The sequence below is a fragment of the Trichechus manatus genome, unplaced genomic scaffold, assembly GCF_000243295.1.
Source record: "Trichechus manatus latirostris isolate Lorelei unplaced genomic scaffold, TriManLat1.0 scaffold00146, whole genome shotgun sequence".
Lineage (NCBI taxonomy): Eukaryota > Metazoa > Chordata > Mammalia > Sirenia > Trichechidae > Trichechus > Trichechus manatus.
The window spans coordinates 1,424,615-1,437,155 of record NW_004444082.1 but is presented as its reverse complement, the minus strand read 5'-3'; the positions used below and the strand labels follow the sequence as shown (position 1 = coordinate 1,437,155).

Sequence of the window (12,541 nt, the reverse complement as noted above, 5' to 3'; positions counted from 1 at the left end):
TTACTCTCCTGTGCTGAGTTCCTTTTGTTTGTGGATTTTTTTTTCATTTCTTTTGTTTTTGTACGTTTTGTTTTTACTGAGACTTTGTTTTTCTTCTTTATTTTGATGAGTAGGTTTGTTAACTTTCTTTGCGGTTACCTTGAAATTTACCCTTATCTTCCTAGATTTGAACCAGTCTATTATTACTTGGTATCGCTTGACTTCCTCTCCATTAGAATGTTCTATATCTACACCATTTGTTCCCTCTTTTATTGTTTTGATGCTGTTGTCATTTACAGAATAACCTCTGGTTCCCTGTTATTGAAAGAAATTTTAAAATATCTAAATAAACATAACAATAAATCTAATATTATTAAAATCATAATACTTTCCCCAAAGCAATCTACAGATTGAACACAATCCCTATTGATATCCCAGCCAGTCTTTTTTACAGAAACTGACAAGTTGACCCTAAAACTCATATAGAAAAGCAAGGGACTCGTAATAACCAAAACAATCCTGGGAAATAAACAAACAACAACAAAAAAGCACAAACTTGGAGGATTCACATTTCCTCATTTAAAACCTACTGCAGAGTTACAGTGTATCAACACGACGTGGTACTGGCAGAGGACAGATCAATGGAAGTAAACCCTTACATTTATGCTGCAAGGGATGCCACCAAGTGAGCAAAAAGACAACCCACAAAATGGGAGAGAAAAATTCAAATTACATATCCGATAAGGGGCTTATATCCAGATATATAAATAACTCTTACAACTCAATAAAAATATAAACAAACCAAACACGTTGGCATCGAGTTGATTCCAACTCATAGCAACCCTATAGGACAGGGTAGCATCGCCCCATAGGGTTTTCAAGGAGCAGCTGGTGGATTTGAACTGCTGACCTTTTGGTTAGCAGCTGAGCTCTTAACCACTGTGCCACCAGGGCTCCCAATAAAAAAAAAGACAACCCAAATTAAAAAAATAGGCAAAGGGCTTCAATAGACATTTATCCAAAGAAGATATACAAATGGCCAGTAGACTTGAATAGACATTTCTCTAAAGAAGAAATACAAATACAGCTGATTTTGGGAAACAATTTTGCAGTTCCTCAGAATTCTAAACATAGAGTTACCATATGACCTGGCAATTCCAAGAGAATTGAAATGTCCACACTGAAACCCGTGCGTGAACGTTCATAGCAACGTTATTTATCATAACCCCAAACTGGAAACAACCCAAATGTCCATCAGCCAATGAAAGGGTAAATAAAATGTGGTATATCCATATGATGGAATACTACTCCACAATATAAATGGAATGAGACAACATGGACGAACCTTGAAAACATTACAGTAGTGAAAGAAGCCAGTTACAAAAACCACATATTGCAAGACTGCATTTAAATGAAATGTGGAAAACAAGCAAATCTAAAGAGAGAGAAAGCAGATTAGCTGTTGCCTAAGCCTGGGGGTGGAGGAATGGGGACTGACTGCTATTAGGTATGGGGTTTCTCTTTGGGGTGAGGAAATGTAACAAAATTGACCGCGGTGATGGTGGCACTACCCTGTAGGTGCACTACAGACCACTGCACTGCACACTCGAAATGGCTGAGCTGTACGGTATGGGAATGAGACCTCAGTAAAGCTATTTAAAGGCTATGTGGCTTACTAGGTACCAAAATATATACCAGTAGAACAAGACAAAAATAACGATTCCCATATACAAACAGTTCACGTCTATTGAAAAACAGGAGACAAAATTATGAAGCTGATAAAATGCTCCTTCAGTTTCTCCTACTCAGATTATTAAACCAAATTCAAAAGATATGTGAGTGTGCATACCAACTGTGAGAATTATCAGTGTTTATTAGAAGTGATCTTAAGCCAGCAAGCTGCTGATTCTGCAAAGCCTTCTCCACGGTTAGCTGATCCTGTATCTTATCATCACTATGTTAAAATCGATTTTATGAGCAACTATATACAAGTAACAGAAGAGCTCCTTTCTAAAAAATGCTGTAATGCTGACTCATAAACCCCTATGAATCCAAAGAGGAGACTTTATGGCAAAGTAAATAAGGTGCAGCCACTCTGCATCCATTTGGAAAGCATAGTTTAGATATGAAATATTTATGCTCCTTTAGGATTTAAAGTTAATGAGCATCCAAATCAGAAATAACTGGTTACTTTGAAATTTTCCCTTAAAATATTATCTGCAAAGCTTTCAATTTCAAGACCCAACTATTGTCTTCTCTAAAATCTTTATTTGCATGTTTTCCCCATAAACTTAGAGAGCAGGAAAAAATAACTACAGAAGGGCTATCATCAAAACCATTTAGAGCTTACAGCTGAGAATGCTGTTGTACCATACATCACCTTGGTACAGAGTCTGTTCTGCAATTCTGTCTCCCGACAGCACTCTGCAAAGCCAATTACGTACGAGCACCTGCATTCTCCGAAGGGGAAACCAGACACCGTTCTCTGTGGCTCTAGGAGGCTGGGCTCTGAAGGAATGAACAGAACCACAGGAGGAACAGTCGGAATGCCAGGAGGGAAAGATAAGCACCAAGTCTTCACGTCTTTACTGAACACAGTGGCTTCAATCCTACGGAAGGCGCTCCTATGTGGACTAACATCCAGAATTAGAGGGAAGAACCCAAGATACGGAAGACCTGGGTAAACCTCTTGGCTCTGCCACAGACCAGCTGTGTAACCTTGGCCACCACCACCTCATCTGTACCAGAGCAGCATAAATGTCTGCCTCGCAGTGAGCTTAGTTCTGAGAAACGAGAGTGCTAGCTAGCACGTGTCAGTACAGTGCTCAGCATGAGTACTCAAAACCGGTTGTCGTCCAGTCAATGCTAAGGCGTGGTGAGCCCGTGTGTGTAAGAGTAGAACTGTGCTCCACAGGGCTTCCAAGGTGCCTCTGGGTGGACTCGAACCGCCAACCTTTCGGTTAGTAGCCGAGCGCTTAACTGTTTTTGCCACTCAGGGCATTCCCAGTACAAAGTAGCAGGCAGATATTACTGCTCTTACTTTCTACCTCCCAGTAGGGTGGGTCAAAGGACAGCACGTTTATGCATTAGAAGATCCTGTGGCGCTTTTCCAAGCCCAAGGCTATTACTTCAAGGGTTTGGCAAAGTTCCAACTCAGGTAATTACATTCTGGTTCCTGAATTTGCCATACTGCTTCAGTTAGGTAAAGCATTGTTCTCTTTCCTGTCTTTTCCAAAAAAAAAAGAAAAGAGGAGGGGCTCTTTTTGAAATCACCAGTCCTGCTGGCACAGGAGAAAAGGCAAACGTGACAGTCTACAAAGGTAACGTGTGCCTGGTAATGAAGAAGATGCTGCTGACTCTAACTCAGGCGGTGTGGCAGCTCCAGAGGGGGCCCAGTAAAGATACCAGAGAGCAAAAGCCCTCTGCATGGAATCAGACAACCGCGTTACAATACCCTCATCAGAAAATAATCACGCGGGTCTTTTCTGTAACTACTACAGAGGGTAATCTAATGATCTATTCAAATCCATGCAATAAAACGCTGAGTTATTCCTGCAAGTGTTTCTATTCCTAGTATCATTGTACTTACAACTGTTCTCTCATTACTTCGGGTAAGAACTATCAGCAGAGAGCCAGGAATGTACGAAGAACTAGCTAGCTTCCCTTAAATGCCAGGGACCCAAAAAATAAAGCAGGCTACCATCCATGAGACGGTCAAAAATTTAAAGTCTGACAATACCAATTTGGGGCAGAAATATAGGGAAAATAAAACTTCCATACGTTGCTGGTAGGAAAATAAACTAGTTCAGACACTTTTTGTAGCAATTTGGCAGCATCTAGTAAAACTAAAAATGCGTCTACCCCCCACTCCAGCAATGCCGTGTCTAACAATACACCCTGCAGGGCACCAAGAGGCACATACAGGGTGTTCACCGCAGCAACGTGTTTAATCACGGAAAACTGGGAGAAACCTAAATGCTCACAGAAGAAGAGAAAAATAAAAGGTGGAATATTTATATTCATATAACAGAACACCACGTATCTACCTAAAAATGTAATGTTAAGTGAAAAACAAACAAGAATACCTAGTAACACAAGCACTCACAAACACAGACACAGGCAACTGTAGTGTTCTGATTGCTCAATGCTCTAAGTCCTATTCTGGGTTTGAGAAATTCGCTGCTCTATGCTTCTTGGTAACAGTCTGGGTCCGGCCCCCATGACAGGGTTGATAAAGCAAGAACCTGCCTTCCTAGATCACCCCCTGCCAGTAGGAGGGGAATGAGCCCAGGGTCTAGCTGGCCCAGCCTGACAATCCCACTGGGGTGTGAATGTGAGAGGCTGACGTGAAAAGGACCACAGCGTGGAGTGTGCGCAGGTGCAGGCAGCAAGGGCCGCTTCTCCAGGGTAACTGCACAGGGCCCACCATGGTCCTGGCCGCAGAAGCTCACCCTGGGGTCCTGCTCGTACCTGTGCCTAGACCACCCACCTTCCCAGAATTTCCATTGTCCATCAAATTTCTTTTCACTGAACCCTTTCTCTGCTTAAATCAGTGAGAGTCATTTCTGCCGCAACTCTAAATCTTCTAGGTGGAGAGGTATGACGGCCAAGGTCAGGACTGTACTGGGCCTTGGGGGCTGTAGGGGAGGAGAAATAGGGCTGGAAAAACATTCAGATGCAGATATGACAAGCTGTTAACAGCTGTTCCTACTACCATAACATACCATACCCATTGCTGTCCAGTCGATTCCGACTCATAGTGACCCTACAGGACACAGTAGAACTGCTCCATAGAGTTTCCAAGGAGCGGCTGGTGGATTCAAACTGCTGACCTTTTGCTTAGCAGCTGAGCTAGCCTGCCTTGGGGAGGCAGATTGTTCATCACTAGCCAATACCCTCTTTGTGGTTGGCTGGAGGGGAGTCTGGCGTGGGCTTTTACAGGTGTACAGGTGTAGCATACAGGTTGACAGTTCGAATCCACCAGCTGCTCCTTGGAAACCCTATGGGGCAGGGTTTCCTTGTTTCCATTAAGTGTCTTAAAAAAAAAATGTGTATGTTTATCATCCACTGTACTTTTTAAAGGTACTAACTTTTAAAAGATGAAAACAGCATTTCTAGGGTCCCAGGTGGTTTGGGTAAGTCACTTAGAGTCAACAAGCCGCAGGTCTTTTGAGGACTCTCTCGTTTGAACTATGTAATGAAAACAGTGCCAGAAACACTGGCCTTAGAAACACAGTCCACAGATTCTCAATACTTCAGATTTGTACCAGTGTTAGTACTTTGTGCTAATACTCAAAAGGAGCCCTGGTGGTGCAGTGGTTGAGCACTCACCTGCTAATCGAAAGGTCAGCAGTTTAAACCCACCAGCCGCTCAGAGGACAAAGACGTGGCAGTCTGCTTTCGCACAGATTACAGCCTTGGCAACCCCATGGGGCAGTTCTACTCTGTTCTATAGGGTCACTATGAGTCGGAATTGACTCAGTGGTAACAGGTTGCTACTATTCAAAAGGAAAAGCAAAGCTTATACAGCAAATAAGCAGGGCCTTCACAAGGACGTTCAAGCATCCCAAAGCATTCCTTTACTCCTCGCTCCTGACTTCCATTTGAAAAGACACTTAGGTATACAAACTATGACATTTACACATGACACACATTTGACTGGACTCCTGGCCTGACAAACCGATACCTGGAGACTTATCAGAGAACCTCCTTAGGACGATTTTTCCTAGGTTTTAGGACCTTCTCTTCACCTGTAGTCTGAATTGCTCCCAAAGATGTACCCAGACATTTTGATGCTTTTAGGAAAATAGAGGCAACTTACTACATGGATGTCCTAACACCTTCACTTCATCAATAGCCAGGTAGCCTTGATGTCCAAATGTGATCACTTCAAAAATCACCTGAAAAATTAAGAGAGATGTATGTTATTCACTCATTTGGGTCAGACTTTTACCAAATCTCTACTATATATAAGACACGTAGCTTCACTCATTTATTCGTTCATTCACATTTTCAACAAACTGACCCCCTAATGTCTGCCAGTCAATGTTGCAGCTTCCAAGACTACAAAGATCAATAAGACCCAAGGCCAATCTTTCAGGAGGTGGGTGGGTCAAACAGAATCCTGCCTCCAGGACACCCCTGGGAAAAAGGAAATGCCCACGGCTAGGAGCAGAGCCTGGGAAGGAGGGGCTTGGAGTCATTCACCAGGGGCTGGAGGTACAGTGGGAACCAGTTCTCTTGGGACTAAAGGGCTTAAGCTGTAGACCGAGACAAACACAAATCAAGTAATCACACAAAAATAATGACATAATACTTCTTCACACATACTACAAAATCAGAGGGCAGGCTAACCGTAGGTGCGAGAACTAATAATAAAACTACACCCGCAGGGGCCATACGCTGTGGGGAGGGCAACACAGCGCTGAGAATGATGAGCAGCCAGAGAAAGCTGCTGATGTCACCCTAGCTGGAGGGAGACAGGGAGGAGAGACACAGAGCCTTTGGGGCTTTGTGTCCAAGAGCTTCAGACAGTGGAAATGACTCCCCTCCCGGAAACATACTGAAGTTTGGGAGAGGTACTAAACATTAGGTAAAAGTCCAAAGAAGACATTTTTAAAAATTTATTGTACATTAAACCTTCCCTCCATACACATTCTGGGTTTTTTTGTTCTTTTTGTTTTTTTCTTCTTAAGAGGCAATGTTAAGATTGAACTTGATTTAGATAATATATGTTCATTTCAATCATCCTTTCTTTGAAGGTAATTGCCTGGCCAGACTGAATCATGTGGCTTCCTATGTTTTATACAAGTAAAAATAACAAAATATGGTAAGTGCTAAGAAAGGAAATACAGGGCACAAGAACACACATCAAGGGGACCTGCCCTGAGGAGGGAACACTGGAGCTGGGATCTGAAGAAAGAGAATGACTTAACCATGTGAAGGTGAAGCTCTTTCCAGGGCACGTGCAAAGGCCCTGAGACAGGTATGACAATGGCCCAGCAGAGGAGAACTGAGAGCTAGGGCTCCAGAGGCCAGCTATGGCCAGATTACGGAAGGCTCTACCTGCAGGGCAGAGACTCCAGGACACACCATATTGATAATACAGAAAAGGGCTATGACAGCTGAAATTCAGACAGCAGAAGTATGAATTGAGAGGAGAATGATAGAAAAATGTTCTGCAGTGGTAGAATTGAGGTTTCCAGCAACTGCTCGGTCATGGAAGAAGCAGTACAAGCAAAGGAGGAGGCCAACACACCCTGAGATTCTAAGGATGAATGACTGAGATGGCAGGGCCGCTTACAGAAAAGTGAAAGCTAAAGCAGCAAGATAAGCCAGTAAGAGGGGTTATCAGTTTTCTTAAAATCTGATTCATTGTCCGTCTGTGTCAGCTGTCAGATATCACTGAAAAGGTCCACGTGAACATTACTTTAGCCTCCATTTACACACAACAGGAAAGAAACAATATTCGCCAAGAAAACCACGCCTCATGCAATATGAAGACCCCAGGTTTTAAAATACAACCAAAGCATTTGCATTGTTGGGCATTTATCCCAGAGAAATGTAGACTTTTGTTCCCATAAAAACTTGTACACAAATGTTTACAAAGGCTTTATCTGTAATAGCCCCAAACTGGAAACTGTTCAAATGTCACTCAACAGGTGAAGGAGTAAACAAACTGTGGTACAGCCACACCATGGAATACTACTCAACAACAAAGAGGAATGAACTATTGAAAATGTAACAGATTGGATGAAGCTCCCAAGATGTACGCAGAGTTAAAAAAGCCAATGAACAAAGGTTCCATTCAGTATGCTTTGTTATTTGAAATTTTATATGTTTCTATAATATTTAGAAATGACAAAAATGTAGAATGGAGGGCAGATTGGTGGCTGCCAAGGGTTAGGGAGGGGAGGGTGGGGGGTGGCGAGTGTGTTTATAAAGGACAACACAGGCAGTCCTTGGGGTGACAGAAGTGTTAGGTAGCCTCACTGTGACAGTGGATACACAGTTCTGCACAGGTAATGGCACTGGGCAGAACAAATCCACATGCACACACCGGTACAAGTGAAACGGGAGAAATCTAAGACTGGTGGATTGTCAGGACGTCCACATCCCGGCTGTGATATTACACAACACGTTTGGAAAACGTCACCACGGGGACAGACTAGGTAAAGCAGACCTGGGAATCGCTCTGAATCATTTCTTGCTACTGCATGTGACTCTACAATGACCTCAATTATAATTTTCAATTCAAAAAAGCATTTATAAGTTGCCATTTACTAAGCACATAATATGTTACAAATACTGTGCAGATAATCACTCTGTTAACATGTAAAAATTCAAGGTTTTCATATTTCAGGAACGAAGAGATTCAGATCTAAAGTAACTGTCCAAAATTATGTAAATGAGTCTGCTGAAGATATAACTTAAAAACCCGATTTTTGTGATTCCAAATGTCATGATGTTTTTGGTAGTATATATGCTTCCTGGACAAAAGCTTCAATTCTAGGAGTGAACAACTCAGAGTGGCAATGTTTGTATTTGTGTGGTGGATGTAAAGATGAGGAAGCAATCAGCAGAGCTCCAAATGGAGAAGCTCAGGGGCCTCCTACATTGGAAGGCATCCAGAAATGCCTGCAGAGCTGGACAACACTGTGCCCCCATGTCACCACCATGAAACATAAAGCACGCAGGGCAGACAGCAGGTGCAGCCGAGGAACAGAAATGAAGTAAAACTTTCTCCTGTTCATCAGTCCAATATAGTTTTTTTTTTCTAACTTTTATTGATTTTGTTATGAAGAATCTACACAGCAAAACATACACCAATTCAACAGTTTCTACATGTACAATTTAGTGACACTGATTACATTATTCAAGTTGTACAACCATTCTCACCCTCCTTTTCTGAATTGTTCCTCCCCCATTAACATAAACTCACTGCCCCCTAATCTTTTGAGTCATTGTTTTCAAGTTGATCCCAGACAGATAGTTCTTAAAGAGCATAATGCTCAAGGCAGACATTTTATTTTCTAGTTAATATAAACTATTGTTTAGTTTTAAGAAGATTTCAGGGGATATTTTTGGTTAAAGGTTTAAAGATTATCACAGGGCGACAGTTTCAGGGGTTCATCCAGCCCCCATGGCTCCAGAAAGCCTGGAGCCCATGAGAATTTTAAATTCTGTTCTGCAATTTCCCCCTTTTGATCAGGATTCTTCTAAGGAATCTTGGATCAAAACGTTCACTAATGGTAGCCAGGCACCATCCATTTCTTCTGGTCTCATGGCAAAGAAGGAAGTAGTTCATGGAGGCAATTAGCCACATTCCACATCTTCCTGTTCCTGACTCTCCTTTTTCCTCTGTTGCTCCAGGTGAATAGAGACCAATTGTTGGGCCGTGGACGGCCACTTGCAAGCTTTTAAGACCCCAGGCACTATGTAATGGACTAGGAGATAAAACAGAAGCACAAAACACATTATTAGGCCAGTTAACTGGGATGCCCCTGAACCATGACCCTAAACCTCCAAATCAAGGAACCAAATCCCATGAGGTTTTTGGTTGTACATAAGCAGCCTCAGCAGCTACTCTTTTTTTCTTTTCTGTGTCATTGTTGTAAATACATTTATCACACAACTTCTGCCAATTCAACATTTTACAGGTGTACAACTTACTGACAGCAATTACAATAATCGGCTGTGCAACCCTACCCTTAATCAATGCGATTTTTCCATCACCGTTAGCTCCTCTTTTCCCCTTCTCTTCCACCTCTGGTAACCTCTAATAAATTTTGGTCTCTATATACTTGCCTTTTCTTGTCTGTTTATATAAGTGAGGTCATACAATACTGATATATTTATATAGTTTTTTTATATTTATTTTTATTTTTTTCACTACAGTTACATGAGAAAAGAAGAGATGCATGGATATTCCTGCACTGGGATCCTGCTAATTTCTCTCTCTACTAAAGTCTGTAAGAGAACAATCAAGCAGACAGAAAGCAGATGAACATGGAGGTCAAGTAGAGGAGAAAGCATTACAGAGGCCCCTGAATAGCAGTTACATCTTGCCCAGAGGAAACAGCAGAGGTGGGCACCCCAGGGAGCCGTTCTGGTCATCACAGCTTCAACACAGAGAGAGGGAGCTCGGTGGGCGGTATTGACGCCCACGACCACCAGCCCAAGGGTGTAGTTGCTATGGTCAAAAAGATGTATTTTTTTGTTTGTTTTCATTGTGCTTTAGGTGAAACTTTACAGCTCACGTTAATTTCTCATACAAAAATGTATACACATTGTCATGTGACCCCAGTTGCAATCCCTATACGTGACAGCACATTTCGCCTTTCCACTCCATGTTTCCTGTGTCCATTCAAACAGCTCCTGTCCCTCTCTGCCTTCTCATCCCACCTCCGGACAGAAGCTGCCAATTTAGACTCATGTATCTACTTGAACTAAGAAGCACACTCTTCACGACTATCATTTTATGTCCCATAGTCCAGTCTACTCTTTGTCTGAAGAGTTGGCCTCAGAAATGGTTTTAGTTGTGAGTTAACAGAGTCTGAGGGCTATGTCTTCTGGGGTTCTTCTACACTCAGTCAGACCATTAAGTCTGGTCTTTTTGTGTGAATTTGAGTTTTGCACCCCCGTTTTCTCTTGCTCCATCAGGGACTCTCTATTGTGTTCCCTGTCAGGGTGGCCACTGGTAGTAGCCAGGCACCATCTAGTTCTTCTGGTCTCAGGTTGATGGAGTCTCTGGTTTATGTAGCCCTTCTGTCTCTTGGGCTAATATTTTCCTTGTGACTTTGGTGTTCTTCATTCTCCTTTGCTCCAGGTGAGTTGGGATCAGTTGATACATCTTAGATGGCCGCTTGCTAGCTTTTAAGACCCCAGACACCACTCACCAAAGTAGGATGCAGAACATTTTATTAATAAACTTTGCTATGCCAATTGACCTAGATGTCCCCGAAAGCATGGTCCCCAGACCCCTGCCCCTTGTACACTGTCCCTCAAAGTGTTTAGTTACGTTCACGAAACTTCTTACCTTTTCATTTAGTCCAGTTGTGCTGACTTTCCCTGTACTGTGTGTTGTCTTTCCCTTTACCTAAGATGGTTCTTGTCTACTATCTAGTTAGTGAATTCCCCTCTCCCTCTCTCCTGCCTTGTAACCATCAAAGAATGTTTTCTTCTGTGCTTAAACCTCTTCTTGAGTTCTCATAATAGTGGCCTTATACAATCTTCCTCCTTTTGCAACTAATTTCACTCAGCATAATGCCTTCCAGATTCATCTATGTTGTGAGATGTTTCACGGATTCACCATTGTTCTTTATCATTGCGTAGTATTCCATTGTGTGCAGATACCATAATTTGTTTATCCATTCGTCTGTTGATAGGCACCTAGGTGGTTTCCATCTTTTTGCTATTGTGAACAGTGTTGCAGTGAACGTGAGTGTGCATATAACTATTCACGTGACGGCTCTTATATCTCTAGGATATATTCCAAGGAGTGAGATTGCTGGATTGTATGGTATTTCTATTTCTAGCTTTTTAATGAAGTGCCAAATAGATTTCCAAAGTGGTTGTACCATTTTACATTCCCACCAGCAGTGTTTAAGTGTTCCAGTCTCTCCACAACCTCTCCAACATTTATTATTTTGTGTTTTTTGAATAAATGCTAGCCTTGACGGGGTAAGACGGTATCTCACTGTAGTTTTGATTTGCACTTATCTATTGGCTAATCATCATGAGCATTTCCTCATGTATCTGTTAGCCACCTGAATGTCTTTTTTGGTGAAGTGCCTGTTCATATCCTTTGCTCATTTTTTAATTGGGTTATTTGTCTTTTTGTTGTTGAGGTTTTGCAGTATCTTATAGATTTTAAAGATTAGACCCTGATCGAATATGTCACAGCCAAAAATTTTTTCCCAGTCTGTAGGTTGTCTTTTGACTCTTTTGGTGAAGGCTTTTGATGAGCATAAATGTTAGATTTTTAGGAGTTCCCAGTTATCTAGTTTCTCTTCTGGTGTTTGTGCATTGTTACCTATGGTTTGTATTGTGTTTATGCCACGTATTAGGGCTCCTAGCATTGTCCCTATTTTTTCTTCCATGATCTTTATCGTTTTCAATTTTATATTTAAGTCTTTGATCCATTTTGAGTTACTTTTTGTGCATGGTGTGAGGTATGGGTCTTGTTTCAGTTTTTGCAGATGGCTATCCAGTTATGCCAGCACCATTTGTTAAAGAGACTGTCTTTTCCTCACTTAACAGACTTTGAGCCTTTGTCAAACATCAGCTGCTCATAGGTGGATGACTTTACGTCTGGATTCTCAATTCTGCTCCATTGCTCTATGTATCTGCTGTTGTATCAGTACCAGGCTGTTCTGACTACTGTGGCAGTATAATAGGTCCTAAAATCAGGTAGTGTGTGGCCTCCCACTTCGTTCTTCTTCTTCAGTAATGCTTTACCTGTCTGGAGCCTCTTCCCTTTCCACGTGACGCTGGTGATTTTTCTCCATCTCGTTAAAAAATGTCGTTGGAATTTGGATCGGGATTGCACTGTATCTGTAGA

At 42.0% G+C, this 12,541-nt stretch overlaps 1 protein-coding gene across 1 annotated transcript in view; it reads right to left on the bottom strand.

Annotated features, from left to right (window-relative positions):
• The window catches only part of PTPRM (protein tyrosine phosphatase receptor type M), a 746,511-nt gene that overhangs the window by 526,569 nt on the left and 207,401 nt on the right, over positions 1-12,541 (bottom strand). Inside the window, exon 5 of the mRNA XM_004385786.3 lies at positions 5,801-5,879. Coding sequence (XP_004385843.1) covers positions 5,801-5,879 — 79 coding nt within the window. The remainder of the gene's footprint in view (positions 1-5,800; positions 5,880-12,541) is intronic.